General features: G+C 36.1%; 3 protein-coding genes across 5 annotated transcripts in view; 1 reads left to right on the top strand and 2 right to left on the bottom strand.

Moving 5' to 3' along the window:
- Positions 1 to 3,239: 3,239 nt before the first annotated feature.
- On the bottom strand, positions 3,240 to 7,018 carry zgc:153981. The gene is made up of 3 exons (NM_001077609.1): positions 6,725 to 7,018; positions 6,233 to 6,450; positions 3,240 to 4,487 (listed from the first exon to the last, which is right to left on the bottom strand). Exons 1-3 carry the CDS (start codon positions 6,847 to 6,849, stop codon positions 4,276 to 4,278), a joined length of 555 nt encoding a protein of 184 aa, NP_001071077.1. The 5' UTR covers positions 6,850 to 7,018; the 3' UTR covers positions 3,240 to 4,275.
- Positions 7,019 to 10,499: 3,481 nt separating this feature from the next.
- On the bottom strand, positions 10,500 to 11,221 carry si:ch211-223p8.8. The gene is made up of 3 exons (NM_001145626.1): positions 11,082 to 11,221; positions 10,789 to 11,006; positions 10,500 to 10,702 (listed from the first exon to the last, which is right to left on the bottom strand). The coding sequence occupies exons 1-3, from the start codon at positions 11,219 to 11,221 to the stop codon at positions 10,500 to 10,502; spliced, it is 561 nt and encodes a 186-aa protein (NP_001139098.1).
- Positions 11,222 to 14,767: 3,546 nt separating this feature from the next.
- Positions 14,768 to 23,707, top strand: part of slka (STE20-like kinase a) — a 45,324-nt gene continuing 36,384 nt past the window's right edge. For 2 of the 3 annotated variants that reach the window (XM_005156872.5, XM_005156871.5), the window contains exon 1: positions 14,768 to 15,675. In XM_005156872.5, the coding sequence (XP_005156929.1) occupies positions 15,526 to 15,675 (150 nt within the window). In that variant the 5' untranslated portion in view covers positions 14,768 to 15,525. The remainder of the gene's footprint in view (positions 15,676 to 23,707) is intronic. The other variant, NM_001145601.1, reaches the window with a different exon arrangement.

Raw genomic sequence — 23,707 nt, 5'->3', positions numbered from 1 at the left:
CTGAGGCTACAATTCATACAGGCTCACCATAATTATATAATAGAAGATTGGAAAAAAGTTGTCTGGTCTGATGAGTCTGGTGTAATTATGTGGGGGATATTTTCATAGCACACTTTTGGCCCATTACTAACTGAGCATTGTGTCAACACCACAGCCTACCTGAGTATTGTTGCTGACTAAGTCCATCTCTTTATGATCACTGTGGACCCATCTTCTGATGGCTACTTCCAGCAGGATAATGCACCATGTCATACAGTGTGAATCATCTCAGACAGTTTTCTTGAACTCAAATGGCCTCCACCATCACCAGATCTCAATCCAGTAGAGCGCCTTTGGGATGTGAAGGAACAGAAGATTCACATCATGGATGTGCAGCCAAAAAATCTGCAACAACTGCGTGATGCTATCATGTCAATATGGACCAAAATCTCTGAGGAATATTTCCAATACCTTGTGAAACCTATGCCGAGAAGGATTAAGTCAGTTCTGAAGGCAAAAGCGGGTCCTACCTGGTACTAGTCAGTGTACCTAATAAAGTGGCCAGTGAGTGTATAAATGCACAATCATTAGAAATATTTACCATAGGTAAAATTTTAACTTTTATTTAAAATAGTTGATGAATAGTTCACTTAGTAAAACTGATTTATAGCAATAGTTTGAGCTGATATATGTTAATGAATCAAACTTAACACAGATTTTTACATAAATCAGGTTTGCTAACTTATTTTCTCTTACCAGCACGTGTGGATATATTTCTTTAAAGCATATTGTTTAGGCCATGATATGTGTCTGTCAGCTGATGTTAGTTTGTTCTTTTTATCCACGATATCTTAGTCTTGACAGTCTTCCCTGAGAAAACACTGACACAATGTAATCACGTACAGATGCATCTGCTTTCCAGAGCTCTTATGTGACACTAATGTGGTCTTCAGCTTCACCCCCTCCGAGCCTCTGCTTCCTCCAGTCAAATCAGGAGATGACTGAGCTTAGCCCAAAATATATACACACACACTTGGCTGAGCAGCTCGCGCCTGTTCCCCGTTCCTCTTCTCAATGATTTATCATCGTACAGTGTAAGCCAAGCAGCTAATCAGGAAGCAAAGCAGTGTCTTAATTGAATGTTCTCTGAAAGCGATGTGTGTCCGGGGATTCGAGCGGGTCCTGCTTCCTCCGCTCGCGCAGCTGCAGGTCACACTGTCCGGGTGAAAACACTGGAGAATCAGCCTCTCTTCTCCAGGGTTAACACCGATCAGTTATATTGTGTGACTCAAGAACATCTGCAAGATGCAATGTCACTGACAAGTGATAAGGGACTGTTAATTATCTTTGATCAATATATCTGTAATAATGTGGTTAATCAATAAAAGATTTTACATTGATATTAGTTAATGTCGCATATGAAGAATATCAAATACAAATAAAGAGGAAAATATCAGCCTACTGGATGACACTCGGCAAAAAAAGAACCAAGATTTTTGTATACCTGACACCATTGCTAGCTTAAAAGCCTTTTTAGTTTGTGCCTGCAAAACTTTTAATGGCACACCACTGCACTCTGCTGGAAAGACTGAGAATCACATAGGAGTAAATGTACAGTTGTTGCATTACGGTTGATGAGTAATGGTATATCCAAAATATTAGAAATGAGATGTATATTTTTGATAATATAAAACTTCTAATAGCATCCCAGCTAACATTCCTAAATTCCTATGTTCTATATTTTGTAGTTTTAGTTTACCGTCATTTTCTGTTGGTTAGCCCAGAAAGATTGCTTTGAAAATAGAATGTTCCCATTACATACAAGTTATTATAAAACATCATTGCAATGTTCTTGGAAGTTTAGTTTTTGGTTACCAATAAAATAGCCAGAAAATGTATTCTGAGAAAATAACCAAATAGGAACCACATGCAAACCATATAGGGAAAGTTAATAGATCCAGTCCATCTTCAATGAAAGTTATTTGAAACATTGTCTAAAAAGTTGTAATGACAATTTTATATGACAAGCCATGTACTTAATACTTTTTTCCTCAGGGTTTTTGAAATGTTTTTGCTTACAAATGGGGGTGGGGTGGTTAAAACTGATGGTTGTAATCTCAGTAAAATGTACAGAGTACTACATTAGCAGAAAGGGCATATGCTGATATATATATATATATATATATATATATATATATATATATATATATATATATATATATATATATATATATATATATGTATGTATATATATATATATATATATATATATATATATATATATATACACACCAGAGTAATTGGCGGTGTTGTTAAAATTATCCTATTTACAAAAGCAGCAAAACTGAGTAAAAGTTCTATTCAGGCCTCTCCAGTTATTTGTGATGCCACTTTGTAAAGAAATACCCACCATGGTTGTTTTGGTTGTGAATGCAAATAATAAACTGAACATGTTATATGCATGCACACAACATCTTAAAAAATTCACTTTTTTTTTTTTTTTTTGTAGTGTACACAAACCACTTTAAAAAAAAAACTTGCTCCAAGATTATTGGTTTGCCTGTGCAGAGTCTAGCCGAGTTACATGAACAGCAAATGTTAAGAAAAACTCAAAGTGTGATAGGAGATGATTCCCATCCTCTGAAGCCTTTTTTGTTCTGCTGCCCTCTGGAAGACAGTTTAGAAACATTAAATGCTTTTCTAACAGATACAAATTCACCTTTGTTCCTGAGGAAATAAGGCTTTACAACCTTACATTTTAGCAAGATTTTACTTTTTTATATATGGGTCCTCCCTATGTTTTTTAGTACTATTTATGAAGTTATTATAAAGCATGCTGGATTGTGTGTTTTTAATATTGTTTGTAAGTGATTTGTCTCTGTGTTTGTTGTATCATGAAATGCTGCTGCCCTAATTTAATTGCCCCTGATGGGATTATTCATTCATTTTCTTTTCGGCTTAGTCCCTTTATTAATCCGGGGTCACCACAGCGGAATGAACCTGGTGGGATAAATAAAGTTTTTAAACTAAACTTAATAACTTTCAAAGACTTGCACTTTAAATGTTTTTATTTTTATTTTAAGTTTGCATTTTCTTGCCCTCAACATGTCATTGTTGTGTAAATAAATGGCTCAAAATAAATTTAAGCTGAAATCCTATAAACACTTATTAAATTGCTTATATATGTAAGTTGCAATTAAAAAGTAAGCATTGACAAAATGTAAGAAAATGCAATAATAATAATAATATGAAGAAAAATGTTAAATGCTTATCCCAAAGCACTATCACATTTATTTTATTTAAATGAACACAGATGAATATTAACTTTATTTGGCACCTTGTTTGTATGAAACATCCATATATCAGTCGTTATACTTCAGAAATACATACAAATTCAGACATAACTAACAGTGTAACAAATTCAATATTCATCCTGCTCATAGCTGAAAGAGTCAAATGTGCAATTAAATGTTGTAACTATACAGCGCTTTTGGAAAAACTGTTTACACTCCATTAATGTTCTCTAAGATAACAAAGGAACGTCTGTGAATCAATGAGCTGAATGAAACATTATTCTACTGTTAAAACAAAAAGGTGCACTAAAAACACATCAACGAGTGCTGCTCAGTCATTTAAACAAGGCTGTTAGGATTGAGTCAACAGAAGAGTGTTGTGCTTGGCCCATAGATTCCTCCAATTTTGGCTGCCAAAAGCAACGTAAAAGCTCATACAGCTCACAGTCAGGCTTTTCTCTGTAGCTGAATAATAAACCACAATTCAATCATTTAATACTGCTTAATTTAGTGCACTGTGCTGAATACTGACTCCATAGTTAAATGTCATTTTAAATGTGAGGATCATGTGGCACTTGTGTGCTGTTCATAAAGCTGCATCTTGAATATATCATATAAAGATTCATAAAAATCATCATTCTCAAATTTACAAGACATTGTACAGAAAAATCTGTTTAAATGGCAATGCAAGAAGGACAAATGTTAAATATTGTTTCAGTTAAAAGCAAAGCCACTTATTCAATATTAAAAAGTGTTTTATAGCTAAATTATAGCAAATATTAAAATTAACCCTGTAAATCTATGGAAAAGTACAAAGATGGTCTATACAGCAACATACACTAAACCCCAAAGGCACCAGTTTTACTATGAAACAATATAGGCTATATACTGTACACTTATCGTAAATAATGTAAACATACCAACGATGGCTAACTCTTCATCCTCTAGTTATATAAAATGAATGCACAGGCATTAGTGTGCTCATGGCATCTGTGTTTTTCTGTCAGAGAATAGGGCACAGCATTCGCTTTCTCTGTAGCTGAATGTCCAAATCCAGGAGAAGGCTCAAAAAGTTCCTGTTGGGATAGATGGCACGTCGCAGTACGACTGTTTGGATGGCAGTGCGCAGGGTAAGACGCTGACGCAGCATAAGGTATGCTAGAACCAGAGTTGCAGATCGACTCATTCCCATGATGCAGTGAACAAGCACCTTTCCTACACATAAAAGACACAGACTGTAATTACCAATAGAGATCAGCAACCATTTGGTTACCCATACTCTTCAAAATATCTTTTTATATTCCAACATTTTTAAAAAATGGAACAAACTAGAGTTAATGGCAAGAGTATTTTCAATTATTATCTAAACTTTTAGATATATATTTAATTAATCTCTGATGCCTACACAGAATGTATGGGATGCGCATATTAATGAGCTCTTTATTTTAGCTGGAAGGATTGAGCTATCTTTATGCCACCCGAGTAACATATATGTATACTATAGTATGCTTCTAAGTTGTGTTGTCAAACATGGCTGCCTGTTTTACAAAACTGCCTCTTAACCAATCTTTAAAACTTGTTGTGTTTTCAAAATAAGAGTACCACGTACATAGTAAGTATAATACAAGCTTAGAGAATCCTGAACATAAGGGAAATAAATATATATGTAATTGTTGTAATCTCACTATTGTAGCCAATCAAACAATGCCTTCAGCGTGCATATTAATGATCCCACATGAAACATTACAGTTGCCATTTTGTTCCAATTGGCTTGTTTTTTACTGGAATTTACTCATGGGATTTATTACGTTATGTTATTTCATTGTAACAATGAATGGTTTAGATTATATATAAAATGTATTTTGTTGTCATGTCTGCAATTTACTATGTGAAAAAGTAATAGAAATACTTTACTTCTACCTTTATTAACTTTCTACAATATGAGGGTGTGTTCACACTTGACATATATTGTTCAATTAGCACTAACTCTGGTGCAAATGCTTTTAGTGCAGTTCATTAAATGTGAATCAAATTGGTCTCAGTCCACTTCTAAATGAAATCTAGAGCAGTTCAACTGGAATGTGAACGAAACACGGACAAGAGACATCTGAAACAGCTAAAAACAGGACATGATGTCATAAGATGCTATCATAAAAGGAACAGAACACCATTTTACTTGTCAAATTTGCGATGTTGATATTTATTTGCTTAGCCTATAGTTGAAGAATTTACAGTGCTCTTGCACATTTGTAAGCATCATAACATGTATGCACACACAACAAGTGTTTAGCCCAGCGCACGGCATTGTTTTGGATGTTTAGTAACCTCAGTTGCAAAAGGTTAGGATGTAAAAATGACAGTGTACCAGGAAGCAGAAATATACAGTTGAAGTCACATTTATTAGCCCCTCTGTGATTTTTTTTCCTTTTGACATATTTTCCAAAAGATGTTTAACAGAGCAAGGAAATTGTCACGGTATGTGTGATAATATTTTTTTCTTCTGGAAAAAGACTTAATTAAAAAAAAAAAACATTTTTGTCAATATTATTAGCCCCTTTAAGCCATATATTTTTTAATTAGTCTACAGAATAAACCATCATATGCAATAATGTGGGGGTGTGTCCTAGTGAAGTCTTTAAATGTCACTATAAGCTGTATAGAAATGTCTTGAAAATATATAGTAAAATGTTATGTACTGTCATTATGGCAAAGATAAAATAAATCAGTTATTAGAAAAAAGTTGTTAAACTATCGTGTCTAAAAATCTTCTTCAGTTAAACAGAAATTGGGGAAAAAATAAACAGGGGGCTAATAATTCTGACTATAACTGTATATATGTATTTGGTCCAGATTAAAATACAAGTGCAAACACATCTTTAGTTTCAAAAGTGGATTATAACAGTCTTCCGCTTGTTTGTTTGTTTTGCATTACAGTAGTATCACTAACAATGAACACTTACCGTTCTTCTTCCTCAAGGCTTTGTGGATGAAATCAGAAGCTGTTTTAAAGTACACACTAAGATCAAATGATGAAGAGTCCTCTGCTGGGATGCCATAATATACAATTGAATTGCCATAATAACTCTGGTCCCCGATGCTGCCTTGCTTGGAATGAGCAGCGTTTAAAACGTGAGTGATTCCCATTTTCTTCAAAGCATTTCTATTTTGAGCAATGGCCCTATGAGAGAAAGACAAAGATGTGTTATGTAATTTATTAGGGCAACCACTATGGCAGTCATGTAAAGTCATTTTACTGCAAAAACATTTCACTTGTAATATGATTGAAGTGAATATAGCCTAAGTGACTTATTTAAACAAATAGATTCTCAAATCCCTTTTTAACAAATGGTGTTAGCCAAAACCACATAGATTTATGGCTAATATCGTTAAATAAGCGTCAGTTGAATAGCCTGAATCAGTGCATGACTGAGTAATTTATAGCCTGTACTTACACGTTTCCGATGAACAGGTTTGGCCAGACCTCGTCGACTGGAGTTAGGTCAAGTTTACATGTGTCCAGAACATTCTCCAACTCTTTAATAGGCAGGAGACCGTGCTTGTTTTTCTGAGCTGTCATTGTGCCGAATTGACCCAGATCCGAGTATTATGCCAGTGAAGATGTGTTTCTGCTGTTTTCCCGGGGGCTCAGCATACATAACCCGTTTGGCACGTCGTGATCCACACAAACAGGTGCTCTTTATGACGCTGCTCGGTTACCCGATACCGCTGAGCATCTCAGAGCTGCGCTGATGATGGACGTCTGTGCGCTCAAAAACGGCGAGTAACCGTTTCAATGCCGCACTGTGTTTGTCTCCTCCAGGGGGCGCATGGTGGCTCTAGAAGTCTCTAAATAAAGAATTCCCACGCGAGAATATAGAATATATTGAACACGTGAATTTCAAGGCATGGTATCTGACATGCAAATAAGAGGAAATTATTGTGCATTTCTAAATGAAGTGAATTATCCAAAAGGGTTTGATAGGCCAATCTTTACTAGAGTGGAAAAAGTAGCCTATTTGTATTAGCCTACACTGCACTAAACTTTAATAATGACAAAGAAAACTTAATTGACACTGCATCAAGTGTTCATATCTGATGATAAGTTACAGTATGGCAAGTTAGATTAAAGTTCTTAGAGTTAGGCCTACTCATCCCACATCATAAGACATTAATATTAGGCACACATCATAAGACATTAATATTAGGTAAGATTTAGATCATGACGTCAGGCGTCTAAGGACAACATTATTTTGACGTCCAATAACACGTCAAATTACATTGATATTTGATTGATTTAGGTTGTGTTGGAAAGTGACCAAAATCCAACATCTGACAGACATCATAGTGGTAACTTCCACACAACGTCAAGGTGTAACATGATTAGACATGGATATTTGGTTGATTTTAAGTTGATTTTAGGTTAGACGTTGGCCTGACGTTGGGTTCTGACGTCAACCCGTTTTTCATTCCAAACAAAATCCAACATCCCCACGATGTTGGGGTACAACGTCAATATGACATCATGTTGACAACCTGTGCCTGCAGGAATGACACACATGTACTACCAGCAGAATTATAGAGCACTCTATTTCTTACTTACATGTATAATTAACCGGAAGTATAAAGTTTAATTCAATTCTTACTAGAAATGTTTGTGGTCTCTAATTCAATTACCAATTGCAATTAAAAAGCCTTTTAATTCAATTATTAACCTTTCACACAGTATAAGATAGGTGCAATTACCTAGCTTATGTTTTATATATAATCTAAAAGTTGAATAAATAAGCTTTCCATTGGTGTAGCGTCTGTTTGGACAGCACAAATTTGGGAGAGGTACAACTATATGAATATCTGGAATCTGTTCAAAAAAAATTAAAACGTTGTGAAAAGCACGCCTGTAGTTTTTAGGAACACATATTGTTAATCAAAAATTATGTTTACATTACAGTAGGAATTTATAAAATATCATCATGGAACATGATCTTTGCTTTATATTTTAATGATTTTTGGCATAAAAGAAAATGACTCTGACCCTTTTTTTTTTTTGATTAGATTCAACTTTATTGTCATTACACATGTACAAGTACAATGCAATGAAATGCAGTTTAGGTCTGACCAGCAGTGCAATAGCAGCAAGTGCAGGATACAGGTAAAAGATATAAAGTGCAGTTCTAGGATAAACTATTGTGATATTTACCAAAAGATATTTACCATTTACAATAACATTTTGTTGTCCACAAATGTGACTATTGAATTTAACTTTGACATGCAGCCAGAACCACAATTCAATTATAAATTCAGTTTTTACTTGTTACACAATTGCAGTGCTCTTCAGTTAAATTTACAGTTAAGTTACAATTAAGTAAGAATTAAATTAGAAAACTGATAAATGAATTTGTCGGTGTCACTAGTAAGAATGCAATTACTATGGGTAATGCTGAGAATATTAAAAGCTATCTCAGCTTGACACATACTAAGCCACTAATCCCTGTCTATTTTGAGATATGTTTCAGACCGTTCTAGTTTATTCCATTTCTATGGCAGGACATTGTGGTCTGTTCACAAGTGACACTAGGAGATGATTCATCTGATGACGAGAGAACAGGACAATAAAGGACAATTGTGTTAAGTGGACATTTGGAGTATTGTACTTTGAAGAAGGGTGAAACAAAGAAGGGAAACAACAATGTCTGATGATAAGCTTAGTTTAAATACATTTGCATATGCTATTTTATTTCAGTTCAAGATTCAAATCCTTGAAAGATTCACTACATTTACATTTAGTTATCTAGCAGATGCTTTTGTAAGGAACTTATAATTGAGGAAGCATTCAGTGATTCAAAAAAAAAAAAAAGGAAATACACACAAAAAGTGCTAATTATAGGAACAGTATGTGCTCATAAAAGTGCTAGAGTGAAGAGGGGAGTGTTTTTCTCATCTTACGGAGTGAGAAGATTGTTTCTACAGGTGGTTTGTAAAGCCCACTCACCTTAAAACACACTTCACAAAACATTTTTGTGCGTGATTGTAGGAAAGAAGGATTCAACTTAAAACTCCAATTTTGTTCAAGGCAAAGTTGAGTAAAATCCAATAATATCTTATTCTTTGCAAAGAATACTTTTAAACACTTTTCAAAAATCTTATCTTCTGTTCTAATTATGTGTGACGTGGCTGGGGTGAGAATTAACACCTCCAAGTCCGAGGCCATGGTGCTCCACTGGAAAAAGTTGGTTTGCCATCTCCAAGTTGAAGGAAAGTCCTTACCCCAGGTGGAGGAGTTCAAGTATCTTGGGGTTTTGTTTATGAGCGAGGGAAGGATGGAGCGTGAGATTGACAGGCGGATTGATGCAGCTGCAGCAGTAATGTGGTCAATTTCCCGGTCCATTGTGGTAAAGAAGAAGCTGAGCCGAAAGGCAAAGCTCTCGATTTACCGGTCAATCTATGTTCCTACTGTCACCTATGGTCATCAGCTTGGGGTCATGACTGAATGGACAAGATCTCAGATACAAGCAGCCGAAATGAATGTCCTTCGCTGGGTGGCAGGGTGCACCCTTATAGATAGGGTGAGGAGCTCTGTCACCCAGGAGGAGCTCGGAGTAGAGCCGCTGCTCCTCCACATCGAGAGAAGTCAGCTGAAGAGGCTCAGCATCTGTTTCGGATGCCTCCTGGATGCCTACAGGGAGGTGTTCCAGGCATGTCCCACTGGGAGGAGGCCTCTGGGAAATCCCAGGACATGCTGGAAGGACTATGTCCTCGGCTGGCGTGGGAACACCTCGCCAGGAGCTGAAGGAAGTATCTGGGGAGAGGGAAGTCTGAGGTTCTTGATTGCTGCCCTTGCGACCCGGCCCCGGAAAAGCAGATGAAAATGAATGACTGTAATAAAATTAGGTGACACAGTGGCTCTGTGGTTAGCACTGTCACCTCACAGCAAAAAAGGTCACTGGTTTGAGCCCCTGCTGGACCAGTTGGCATTTTTGTATGGAGTGTGCATGTTCTCCCCGAGTTCACTCCGGTTTCCCCCACAGTCCAAACACATGCAGTATAGGTAAATTGAATATACTAAATTGGCCGTAGTGTATGGGTGTATCTGAGTGTGTATGGGTGTTTCCCTTTACTAAGTTGCAGCTGAAAGGGCATTCGCTGTGTAAAGCATATGCTGGATAAGTTGCCGGTTCATTCATGTATTTAATTAACAGGTTTATAAACTGTACACTTCTCTAGTTAAATCTAGTTACTGGTGCCTTGTAGTTTTAATTCATTGTCAAGAGTTATTAACTGTTTCAGAAATCCTCGGTTTGGGAAAATCCATCTTCTTTCTTTCACTTTCAAGATGGCATCCACAAGAGAGAAATTGCAATAAATCATTAGGTAAGCTAGGACCAGAGCAGCTGAACGGCTCATCCCCACAGCACAATGCACAAAAACTTTAGCTGTTGAAAAGAAAATACTTGAAGCAATGACAGCAATAATGAATCCAATTAGGGCTGATTAAAAAAATAACTTGAGTTTTACATACCGCCTGTTGTGCTGAGCGCATCATGAATGTACTGTGCAGACGGGTAGAAGAAAGGTGAAATATCAAATGTTGGCAAATCATTGGCTGGCACACCATAATACTTCACGGTTGTCCCATAATAATCATCATTTCCTTTGCAACACATTTTACCATGTGCAGCATTTAAAACATGTGTGACACCTAGGCTCCACAGGCCATATCTGTCGTGAGACATGTACCTGTTTAAGAAAGAACGACATAATAAACATGCTAACTCTTTCTTTTAATCATCTATATATAAAAGTCCTACTTACATGTCTCCCAGGAACAAATTAGGCCACACTTCATCGACGTGGTTACAAGACAACTGACCCCCATGTAATATACCCTCCAGCTCTTCAATAGTGGGAGATTTATGCAAAACGTTGTCCAATATTTGATCAGTATCCTCCATTTCTAAGAATAGGAGAAGATTGGGGGAAAGTACTAGTTGAGTAAGCTAGATGAGTGACATTTCCAGGTGTAACCCTGTTGCATTACCCTATTTACACCAATAGATGTCAGTGTTTGGTCAATGATTCAAAATTGAACATCTCCCATACAGTGTGTGTGACAGGAGCAATTAGCTGGGTAAATTTCTTATGAATTGTAGTCAGATACTGTAGGACAGTCTTGTACCGTTTTGAGAGATACGTTAGGTTAGGTTAGGTTAGGTTAGGTTAGGTTAGGTTAGGTTAGGTTAGGTTAGGTTAGGTTAGGTTAGGTTACTTCATTTATACCCAAAGATGGAGTCGGTCTGAGATTGCATCGCATCCTGCATCCAGACTCTGTTGGTCAAGAGTCCTCATTTCATAACAGTGCCACACAAAAAAACTCACAGTGACAACGACAAATGGACATAAAAACATACACATGCAAAACACTATCTTCCAAATAAAAAAAATAAAATAAAACAATAATGAATGAATAAATAATCCCTTAAAGTATTGTCTATGCCTTAGTTTACTGTCTAATCGCTACTGGTATGAAACAATTTTTATACCGTTTACTAACACAGCTTGATACTAAACACCGATGAAAACCAAAGGAAGGGGTTGAGCAGTGTCACTTAAAAATGAAATTTGCAATTCTCTTAATTTGATGTAATGTGTGTATTTTTATAGCGCATTTATCATGTATAGCCAAACACCCAAAGCGCTTCACAATCATGAGGGGGGGGGTCTCTCCACACCACCACCAGTGTGTAGCATCCACTTGGATGATATGACGGCAGCCACAAGACAATATGGCGCTCACCACACACCAGCTTTAGGGGGAGTGGAGATACAATGATAAAGCCAAATCAGCAGATGGGGATGATTAGGAGTCCATGATGGGTAAGGGTCAATGGAGGAAATATGGCCAGGACATCGGGGTTACACTCCTACTCTTTACAAGAAGTGCCATGGGATTCTTAATGACCACAGAGAGTCAGGACCTCGGTGCTGACTGACAGTATAGTGTTCCCTTCCCTATACTAGGGCATTAGGACTCACACAGACCAAAGGTTAAGCGCTCCCTGCTGACCTCACTAACAGCCCTTTCAACAGCAACCTAGTTTTCTCATGTGGTCTCTCATCCAGGTGCTGACCAGGCTCAGCCCTGCTCAGCTTCAGTGAGTAAACGATCTTGGGCTGCAGGGTAATATGACCTTGGATATTAGCTGCCTTTAGCTTACTAGACCCCTTAACTATCTGATTTAGTGTGTTTTTATTCTTAACAGAAAGGTTCCCAAACCATGACACCAAAGTAAAAGATAAAACGGACTGAAGAAAAGCAAGGTAAAATAAAATCATCATGTGTTTATCAATAGGGAAAGGATTCAACTTTCTCAAACAGAATTGTTATTGGTGCCCCTTTTTACACACTGCTTCACAATTCTCATCAAAGGTGAATTTAGAGTCAATAATTGTGCCTAGGTGATTGCACACTTTCAACAGTCTGATTTTAAATGAAAGAGTGAGCAGCCTTCCTAAAATTGATTATCATATCTTTTGTCTTTCAAGAGTTCACACTTAGCTGATGATTGATAATAAAGCTAGTTTAGCGTAGTATCCTCGAGCCCTGGGCTCCCTCCCGTTGCAAGGCGAGAGGGGAGTTTGAGCTCAGGTAAATCTCGATGACTCCCCCTCTTGCTTACTGTAGCTAAGTGTCAGATATAGATGCTGAAAGGTGTACTCAGAGTTTAGCTAAAAATTTTATATTAGCTGTTTAGAGTGCTTGTTTTTGAACTGTGGGAGGAAACTGGAGGAACCGGGGAAAACCCTCGTGACCACAGGGAGAACGAGCAAACTCCGCACAGAAATGCCGTCTGGTTTGGAAAGGAATTAAACCAGAGGCATTCTTGCTGTGAGGCAACAGCGCTAATCGCTGCCCACCGTGACGCCCGTTTGAAAGGAGGGAAAGTAGGGTTTTCTTCAAGACGAAGATATTGAGATGAGAATAGTCTGGTAATTTTTAGTGAGTTAAGGAGCGTCTGATAGGATAATCAGTCATTAGCTAAAGTTGGAACAGCTGTGAACAATTATAAGCACGTGATCCTCTCAAAATTTGTTTATAAATAAACTTCACTTAATACATTTAACTGAAGGTATGAGTCCTCACATCGTCTGACTAAACCAGTAAGTACTGGACCATGACCTGTTTTATTATCATAAAGTTGGCTGACAATGACAGTGTCAGAATATTTGAAGAAAGTAAGAATATTCGAGTCTTTATGATCAACAAGGGCCTTAACACCTTCGGTACTGCTAATACTTCAAAATACAGTAATTTACCTTCCTGTTAGTTTTTGCTGATATAAAACTGAATAAAACAAAGTAATGCATTATGAGTTTAAAACCTTCGCTTTAGACATGGAGAAAACAGCAACATTACAAAAAAGTTATTAAAAAACATAAAATTCACACTATCACTGCTATATAAAACATTGACTTCTGTTGCAGAATCTGTGCATGATTCTACACACCCACCCATTGGAAAAACTAAAGGATGTCCAGTAAAGATAACGAATAAACACAAAGAATCATGAAGAATGATAAACATATTTAAGGTGGAGGTTTATTAGAAAAAGAAATATATATAATCATGAAATCCATAATAAAAATGAACTGTAGTGTGATTATGAGTATAGTTTACTCTAATTATAAGTGTTTAATATTTGGAATTCGATTGCATAATCCAGATTACATGTAATCTGTTAGCCTACTATCTATTTTTAAAAATCAACATGACAATACACTAGGAACATCAGCAGTGAAAGAATCACTATGCAAAAACAAAACTAACAAAACAGTTCACTGCAAATGCTCCTGTGCTGTGTGTGATCACATTGGTTGCCCTCACAGGATGATGTATATTCAACTTTAGGAACATGTCAAAAGTTTGTCTTCCCAACTGTTGTCATGTATGCAAACATATCCAAACAAATCAATACAAGCAATGGCACTGTAACGGGTTAAAACAATTTCAAGACTTATTAAAGGAGGGGAGCAAAGTAATGTCTACTGAGGAGGACATCTTAAATTGCTAACAGCAAAATGTAGTTTTTGGGTGAATTTCGCCCTAATAATTGCGTATCATACAGCTACCAAACAAGTCTGAATTATTTTTGTCGAATTTACAGGAAAAATTCATGCATTTAAAAATAAAGTAAAGCCTTATATTGTGACCATATTACCGTCAAAAGATCAAAAAGCTATGCGAATTGTACAAGCCTTTATTTAATTTAATATATTCCAGTGATAAATCTCTCCCTAGCCTTTGCAACTTTCTTTACTGTTTTAATTTGTTGTACTTGCATTGCATATATATATATATATATATATAATATATAATAAAGCCGAACAATTCAAATGATTCGATTCAACTGCATGAATCAAATCATCCATAACTCTGCATGGCAAACATCGACTGCGCTTGCGCCAGTTTTTCGACATTCGTGCACGCGCCTTTCCTAGCCAAACGCACGCGCTCTGAAATCCTTCTGCAACATCCACGAGAAGTTGGTCACGAGAGACCCAAGCGACCATTGAACGAGGCGCGAAAAACATCCGTTTCGGCACCGCGAGCAGCGTCGACTGGCATGCCTGTGCCCTGAAATTGTTTATTCGGTTTTATCGAAACTGTTGTGGTTGGCTAAGCTGTAAAACACACCCCTCCCGAGGAGTAGACTGAGCTCAGACTGGAGTTTGGTCATCAGCATCCGCTCCGCTTTTTACGGTGTGCTAGCTAATTATCTGCCTCCTTCAAATGGATTTTACTGTATTGTAGTTTGTTTAAACGACATATTTGAATACGCGACGCTTGTTTGATTGAGAAGCTCGTTTTTTAGCAGACGGGTAAGGCAAAAGCAGAGGATCACACACACATGTAGCCGCTGTGAGGCTAGCAGAGGAAGTGGACTGTTACTTTTCCATCCCTGTATGCTGGAAGGAGTCGCTCGCCTGGATGAATCACTGTTATGGAGACGCGAAATGCCACATAAAGGTTGATCTCTGTCTCTTGCACAGAGACTAATATATTCGCTGTCATTAACAGTTTCACTTGGAGCTGTCTGCAGCTGCACTGGTGACGTTAAATGAGTTAGCAGGGGATCGATCCTCCACATGCTAGCCCATTAGCCAACTCCCCAAGTGATTCGTCTAGCACAGTATTAACAGTTTATGTCGTGTCAGTCTATTTTTTGTAGACCATAGACCTTTAGATCGCGATTGGAACATGTCCTTTTTCAATTTTCGGAAGATATTTAAGTTGGGAACGGAGAAGAAGAAGAAACAGTATGAGCATGTCAACAGAGACGTCAACCCCGAGGATTTTTGGGAGATCGTGGGAGAGCTTGGGGATGGAGCCTTTGGCAAAGTCTACAAGGTAAATCACATGAGTGTTTTGCTCTTTTTCTTTGACTCTGCTGATTAGCATTAAAGGCTCAGATACTCCAAAATGTAAATATTTTCAACGTGTATACATGTATTATAATTAGTATCCTGTATGTTTGTTATTTTTGTTTGTTAATGTTTAAATATATTTTTTTGTGGAAGGCAAAAGGAGATGTTTTGAGTCACTGACAGCTTTTCACTTCCATCATGTTTTAAATACTATAAATAGAAAGCAAATGGTGGCTTATTTTTACTAACATATGATGTTGTGTTCCACTGAAGCAGGTAATTATATAATTTGAAGGTAATCTGGAATTACAGTGGTTTCCAAAGTGGGGGTTGGGACCCCCTAGAAGTTCTTGGGACAATGATGAGGGATCGCATGGTGATTTCCAGAACTCAAATAAAATTTATCAAACTATTAGAATTACCATATTTTATTCATAACTCACAGGAGATAGTTAATAAATACATTAGTAAAGAAACAACAGTATGAAATAAAAATGTATCAGCCATTCTTTTTTCCCCCCATTGGATTGTGACCCCTGCAGTGTTTAAATTAACCGCACAGCAATAGTGTCAGATTAATTTTGTGGTGCCAGGTTAAACTTTTTGACAACCTTTATGGCACTAATACATTAAAAATATGATATTTGAGGTTAATATGAAATTAATAAATGACTATAAAAATGTATGGTTATTAAACTGTTGCATTTTTGTGTTGTCAATAAGCTTATATAGGCCTATAGTTGTGTGTGCAATGTTTCTATATTTATAACCACCATAGAGAAAAATGAGGGTTGCGGGTGACTGACATTTTATTTTGGGGGTTAGCACACCCCTGCTTTAACTGATCTTCAAATGACATAATCTTCATGATTGAGCTGAGCTTCCTGGTTAGCACTGTCACGCTTTTTTTTTAAAAAATGGCATGAGAAATTATTTCTGTCAACCTGCTATCTCAACATTTTCTATGTACATCACATCATAGAGTGCGACAAATTGAGTCCTGACAGGACTTTTGAGTTCACTCACTGGTACTTTTTTACACTTCTAATCTTTAGTTATGAGTATAAGCGGTATTGTCATGGTAACCCCAGCTTCTGTCAAAATAAGGATTAGTCATGTTTTGTATGACTATGAAGAATAAAACAAGTCACAAAAATAATATGCACGATTGCAGAATGCAGATATAGCTGTTGGTATTAAGCTTAAAATGATTTTATGATTACTAATATCTAGCCAATTATTTTAGCAAAAACTGTTTTTACCATGTTGATCATTTTCAGGTCAGTAGGGAATTAGCGTGTTGGTAAACAAGTAACGTGATGTTGATTTTAAATGAATGGCAGCTTCATTTAGGCATAGCACAATAACCATTTTCAAGGTGTAGCATGGTTTGGAAAAGTCAAGGTTTTAAAACCGCCAAAATTTTCTGCTATACTGTTCCTAACGTATGTGTAAAATTTTGATTTACATATTTTTAAGGACAACAGTATCTCCAGCAGAAAAGATATCCAAAGATGCTACTTTAAATTTAAAGAGTATTTCTGAAATGAATGAAGACAGCAGAAATCAGTGATTGATTCATTTGAATTATTAGTCTGACATGTTTACTGCTCCAATATATCTTAAATGTTTCTCAAAACAAAATATATTATGTTCAAAGGGGTGAAAAGTTTTTGTTTTTTACCCAGACATTTAAAAAGAATATATTTTAGAGCAGTAAACACAATGCTGTCAATCTGTGATATTTTAGGTTATCATACCATCTCATTCTTAGACTATGCTTAACTTCATCATTAACTACAAAGATATCGAAATAAATAGGATTTTCCTCATAATTCGATAAAAAAATATATATATTAAGTCAAACGATGTAGTTGTTATTCTGATTGTCCAATTCATTGCATTCACAAATACATACTTTTAGTTTTGCTTGTGTTGTAGAACCTGTTGTAGTTGAAGGTAATTAAACCTGACACAGTTTACCATTCCTTTCATTCACTGCCTGCTTTAGACTCACTTGAATCTATTGGAGAATGTTTTCATACTGCTCCCATTTATGGAATGCATTGTGTTTGTGACAGCGAGATGGGTGTGATAAACTTAATATATTGTACAACATTGGTTTCAAACTTGATTTTTGGAAGGCCACAGCTCTGCAGCTTTGCTTCAAAACTAATCAAATACACCTGATTAAACTATGATTTTAAGGATTACTATGAACTGTTAAGCAGTTGTGAGTTGAAGCTAAATTCTGCAGAGCTGTGGCCCTTCAGGAATTGAGTTGCTGCACAACCACATATGATATGCAGACAGAATAGTCTTGTTTTTTTGTTTCATGTTTTTATCCAAACAAACCACACAATATAATCAATATGTTTATGAGGATCTTATTCTGAAATAAGTGAGCAAAACTAACCCGTCATATTTAAAAATGCTAGTGCTTTTATGACAGTGTTAAATGAGGGAAGTGACAATGAAAGAATGTTGTATCTCATGCAGAGGTGTGGTGAAATTGATCAGGAGGGTGAATCAGCAGGGTCTTCCTGCCTCAGTTTAGCGGTCGTCGTGTGATTCTAGAGGTGTGGGACTGTGATGATAAATATCTGTTGTTTGTACGGTTCACCAGCAATTTGTTACTTTTTTTTCCTCTTGTTTGGAACGATACTGTGTACTAGGCATGGGTCGGTATAAGATTCTGATGGTATGATAACCTTCGATAAAAATATCATGGTTTTACGGTATTGTGATTACTACTCTAAAATAAGTTCTGTTTCAATGTCTGTAAAAAAAAAACGTACAACTTTTTTTCCCCTATTAAACACATTATATTTTATTTTGAGAAACATTTATAATATTTTGGAGCAGTAAACATGTCAGGCTAAAGAATTCAAATGAATCTTTGACTTCTGCTCTCTTTATTAGTTAAAAAGCACACACATTTCATTACAATTTAAAACAACATATTTGGATATCTTTTCTGCTGAAAATGCAGTTGTCCTAACAAAACTTAAAACAAAATGTTTTAAAAAACCTTACATATATCTTAGGAATTGTATAGCAAAAATGTAGGTGGTTTTAAAACCTTGACTTTTCCAAACCGTTGCATACCTTAAAACGGTTATCGTCCCATGCTTACTGTGTACATTGTGTTGTGTTGTGTCTTTTCAAATCAACATAAAATTAAATAAGTGGACATTAATTGGTCCATGCTAGTTGTTTTATAGTGTTAATTGGTAGTCAGACAGCCATGGATTGTTTTTAATCTCAATCTGTAATCTGATATGGAAGTGAGCTGTTCTGTATTTTCTGAATGGATAAATTTGTGGTATGTACATTTCTGGGAGGAGATCTCATTTGTGGCTAAAATCAGCATGAAATGACAGTTCACCATATCTTTGGCCTTGGTTCATTCTTGTGGAATATGTAAAACTAGGGCCTGGGCGATCAATTGAAAAGTAATCAAAATCGACATTCAGAATTAATAATCGGTCTAACTTTTCCAGGTTAATTTTTTCAATAACTTTTTCTACCGTATGTGGAGTCACGTGACCCCGCTCTGATAGGCTTAGGCTAGTTTATACTTCCGCGGCCACTTTGCAGCCACATCTGATCTCTGGTCAAGTATAGGACGATGGACACATTCTTGAGCCTTACTTTGCACTTCTTTGACGTTGATTGGAAGCTGCGCCAGAGATGCCTTGAGATGGCTTATTTTACATACAATATTAAAATTATTATACATTAAAATATTTGTTTACAGAAGATGCAAGAAATGCACTGTTTAAAAGTTTAAAATTTAATTTAGTTATTTGAGTTAGAAAATATACTGTTTGTTTTCTACATTTAATATGAAAAACATTGACAATTATTTTGGTTTCCAAAAGTGTTATTTATTTTTTCTAAGATAAACTTTTTTAAGGTAATGTGTGTTTATAACTTCAGTTGTTCAGCGTTGATGTTCAATAAATAATCATCGATTAGTAAATAGGGTGTGTTTACTTCTATTCTTTTTAAATAAAGTAATGTACCCTTCATTCAAAAATCTTTCACATGTAATATGTGAGCATTAGGGATGCTCTCGTAAGGATTTTTGGAGCCAATACCGAATACTGATGCCATTTCATGGTGATCGGTTGATACAGAGTACGGATTCTGATGCTTCAAGCTTTATTTAACTTTAACATTGCATAAAGCACATTTTCACTTTAAGTATGATATTTAAGTCGAGATCTCTCATATCCTGAGAGAATAAATTTGCATATAATCCCTTAAACATGTCTCTTATAACCATTTAGTGTGGACACGTCATGGTCAAAAGCAGCTTTACAGAAAATAATAGATAAAACGGATAAAAAATTTGGTGAGAAAAATGACTAATAATGCAATTTGTAAACTGTTTGCAAATTATGGAAGAATAATTCAACGTACCTCAATAAGGAAAACATTGAGTGCACATTTGATTCAAGTTAAAATGCATCTTTTTCTGTTTGTGAACCCATAAACGAACGTTTGTGATTAGCGAGTACCAATTGAGTCATGTTATCAGGGCTCGAAATTAACTTTTTCACTTGGTAGCGCCGGTGCTCCCAACTTAAAATATTTAAGAGCACTAGAAAACATTTAGGAGCACCCACCAAAAATAAATGAGCACCATTGCAAATTGTATTTTAAAGGATTTATTGTATTTGAAAACAACATAAATTAGGACTAACAAAAACCAGGTGGCGTTTCCAAATCGGTGTACTTTTCACTCTTCAGCTGTTTACATTTCCCGCAGTAACAAAAGCTCCCTGTCATCTGACAGCGGAAAGACTTAAATGATTGACAGCTAATATGAACCAATACAGTGGCAAGGAAGACCGATTCAGCACGTTTTTAGAAAAAAATCTTAACAGGTCGCACTACAACCATTATATGCAGTCGCAGAAATGCTCCCAAATATATTATGAGGTCGCATTGATGAAATTTCGGGCGCAAATGCGACCAAAATGGTTGCAATTTCGAGCCCTGTGTTATTATCGGCTGATCGATTGGAGCTTCCCTAGTGAGCATATTTACTGTAAAACTTGTCTGTGAACTACGAGGGCAAAAAATTAAACAAATAAAATAATCATTCATTAATGGTAATGGAGTTTAAATGTTAGGGGTGTAACGATACACTCAGCTCACAATACAATGTGTATCACGATATAATGTTCACGATTCGATATGTATCACGATATTTGGAATAAAATTTTTTAATTAAACTGAAATGCAAATTTTATTAAAAAAATTTTAATTACCAAGTAAGCTATTTTTTATGCATTTCTTTTGTTTCAACTTGTTAAACTGAACCTTCTTTAAGAAAATAAATTAAACAGGACTGTCTCTGGAAACTAAAACAGTTTAAAAACTTCTTATAAAATATTATTGAAATGATTCAATTCAATTGAATTTAACAGTAAGAGCTTAAGGCTTTGCTTGGTCACTTGCTTTTTTTGTGTGTGCAAAAAAAAAAATAAAAAAAAATTCTACATTTCCAGGTAATCAGCAGTTCTTTAAAATAATCCTGAACTTATGTTTGTCTGACTGAGAGGTTTTTATGGATGGCTGTCTTCATGTTGGGCGTGATGAGTGACAGGGTGGCCGTCTTTTCATTACACAGCACAGTCGTGGCTCTTTTCAGCAGTTTAGGCAGGTTTACTATTTCTTCGGCATCGCTGATGTCGGCGCTATCAAGTGTATCATGTTGACGTGCATTTTTGTGTACCTCTGTACTCAAAAGGGTTAATGCTCGTCGTAATCATAACTCTAAAATGCGATATGATTATTTAAATAATGTGCACGCTTACGATATCATTTCCACTGCTGTTCATTCTTCCCACGCGGCTCCTGAATGATCACTCTGTTCCACAAACTGAATGTTGTTTACTACTTTATTACCTATTAGTCACAACCTGCAGGTTCTGTTCACTGAAGCAGTGAACACGCTCGCATCTATCATAGTCCGCCCTCTGTAGTAACAGCTCACGGTCAGCTCACGTCATGTGTGATTTTGCGGCCGCCAATACATCATTATATGAAGACAGAATGATATTTTAGGGTGAATTGTACCTTATAAATACAGTATGTGACTCTTTCAACACCATTAGAAGGTATCCATGTCGCTGTGCAAAGTATGTAAATCACTGTGAAGACTAAAACTTGGCTATGTTTGTCCCAGTATGCGTGTCAAAAAGCGGACTAGTCTAAAGCAATGACTGTACAACCGAATTGTTGCCAGACATCTGATTTTGAGAGGATGGGCCATCCTCTGTTTCAACTCCAGTCATCTTGGTCTGCTAACATTACTGCTGCTGCAATCTGAACTCACGTGCGACAGCAGGTGGAACGTAGCTCACGTGCAAACAGCTCAACTAATAAGAGAAAACAAACGTCATATCGTAATCAAATCGTCATAACGCCACGATGCATATTGTGACATTTTTGCATCGCAATAAATCGTACTACGATAAATCGTTACACCCCAATTAAATGCGCAATTAATCGAAATTTTGTTTCAAGCCATATCGCCCAGCCCTATGTAAATCTTTCCTTTTTTTGTTGCTTTTTTAAGACTTACCTTAACTGTATTGTCTGCGATTTATCTTACAGTCTGTTGTCTCACAATGGATTGTCATTGACCTGCCATTGTGTATTATTATGTGTTGTACTAGTACAGTTCAGTTATGACAATTATTTGCACATCTTATGAAGTGTGGCTCGCCCAGACTTACTAATTCAGAGAACAGTAATGGAAACCAAATGAACCTGCTCTCTCCAGGATAATTATACAGACGCTTTGTTAATTTCCTGAGGCTAAAAACAGAAATGGGCACTTTCTATTACAATAAACTCACACCTCACTTGACTCTTTCCTTTCTCTGCCCGCTCCTCTGTGTTTTTGGCTGAGCTGTAAACACTCGAAGGTCTACTCCAGATTAGAAAAAACGTTTCTAAGATGGAAAGAGGTTGAGTGGAATAACATGTTACACCCGCTATTAGTCACCTCAGCTTTGAATAGAATTTTCTTGAATGGTTAGCTAATGCAATAACTTAGCTCCACTGGAGAAGTTTCATTGATTTTGCTTTGTAGCTCATTGGGATGAGCTCAAAGTTTCACTGATACATGCATTTCCTCAAACAGCATCTGACACGCCTCTAGATGAGGAAACCCGGTCTTGTTCTCCTTTTTTCTTCTGCTTTTTTCTTTTTTTAATTTGAAGAATAGATGGTATTACTGTAGTCTCGTTTACAGGTTACAGTGAGGGGCTTACAAAAGAAGTTTTTCTTTTTTCCATTATTGTGGAAATACATTTCCCATCTTCATTATTCCAGAATTTCATAATAGAAGTGCAAATGTGATTTCTGTTGGCTTTTCACATGACTCAAAGCCTTGTGTGCTAATATGGGTATAGGTTTTCTTTCTGAATGTCTATCCTGTTGGAATAAAGCTGCGAGTAAGTGCTTTTGTAATGAAGTAGGTCAAAGGGAATAGACTAATCTCAGGGAACATTCAGGAATTAGTTTAATTCTCAGCCATTTAGAGGCTAAATTATACGTTGCGCACAGAAGTTCCCTTTTTATTCCTTTCTTAACAAAGTGATACTGAAATTTTTAATAATTTCATTAAAATGATCAAGTATGTTTCAAATTGAGTAAACCGTTACTTCAACGGTTTTAATCCAGTTATCTGAAGCTTTTGTAAATATTGAGTTCTCTGATTTTTGTGTCACTTGATGTTGATGATTTTCTTTAATATTGCTCAACCATAAATGATAATTTTTTATAATTCCACAATTTATCAGCTTTCCACTTCAAAATATTCATTCATCGTTATTTTGAATTTCGTTTTTTTTTTGTGTTAATAAATTTTTAGTTTTGCTTTTAGGGCTTTACTATATTGGAAAAATCTAACATTGCAATATTTTTATTTTTATTTTGTATATATGTTGCGATATAAATGTATTCTAACTAGATGAGTTGAATAACTATTT

This window comes from Danio rerio, chromosome 13 (genome assembly GCF_049306965.1).
Source record: "Danio rerio strain Tuebingen ecotype United States chromosome 13, GRCz12tu, whole genome shotgun sequence".
Lineage (NCBI taxonomy): Eukaryota > Metazoa > Chordata > Actinopteri > Cypriniformes > Danionidae > Danio > Danio rerio.
Note: the sequence above shows the minus strand (reverse complement) of the source record. Positions and strands in the feature narration are given on the sequence as shown.

Excerpts from the sequence above, each read along its gene's own strand:
- zgc:153981 (NM_001077609.1), bottom strand. The coding sequence starts at position 6,849 with ATGACAGCTCAGAAAAACAAGCACGGTCTCCTGCCTATTAAAGAGTTG. Across the intron at positions 6,451-6,724 it reads AACCTGTTCATCGGAAACGT|GGCCATTGCTCAAAATAGAA; the intron begins GTAAGTACAGGC and ends TTTCTCTCATAG. Across the intron at positions 4,488-6,232 it reads AGCCTTGAGGAAGAAGAACG|GAAAGGTGCTTGTTCACTGC; the intron begins GTAAGTGTTCAT and ends TTTTATGTGTAG.
- si:ch211-223p8.8 (NM_001145626.1), bottom strand. The coding sequence starts at position 11,221 with ATGGAGGATACTGATCAAATATTGGACAACGTTTTGCATAAATCTCCC. Across the intron at positions 11,007-11,081 it reads AATTTGTTCCTGGGAGACAT|GTACATGTCTCACGACAGAT; the intron begins GTAAGTAGGACT and ends TTTCTTAAACAG. Across the intron at positions 10,703-10,788 it reads TGCGCTCAGCACAACAGGCG|CTAAAGTTTTTGTGCATTGT; the intron begins GTATGTAAAACT and ends TCTTTTCAACAG.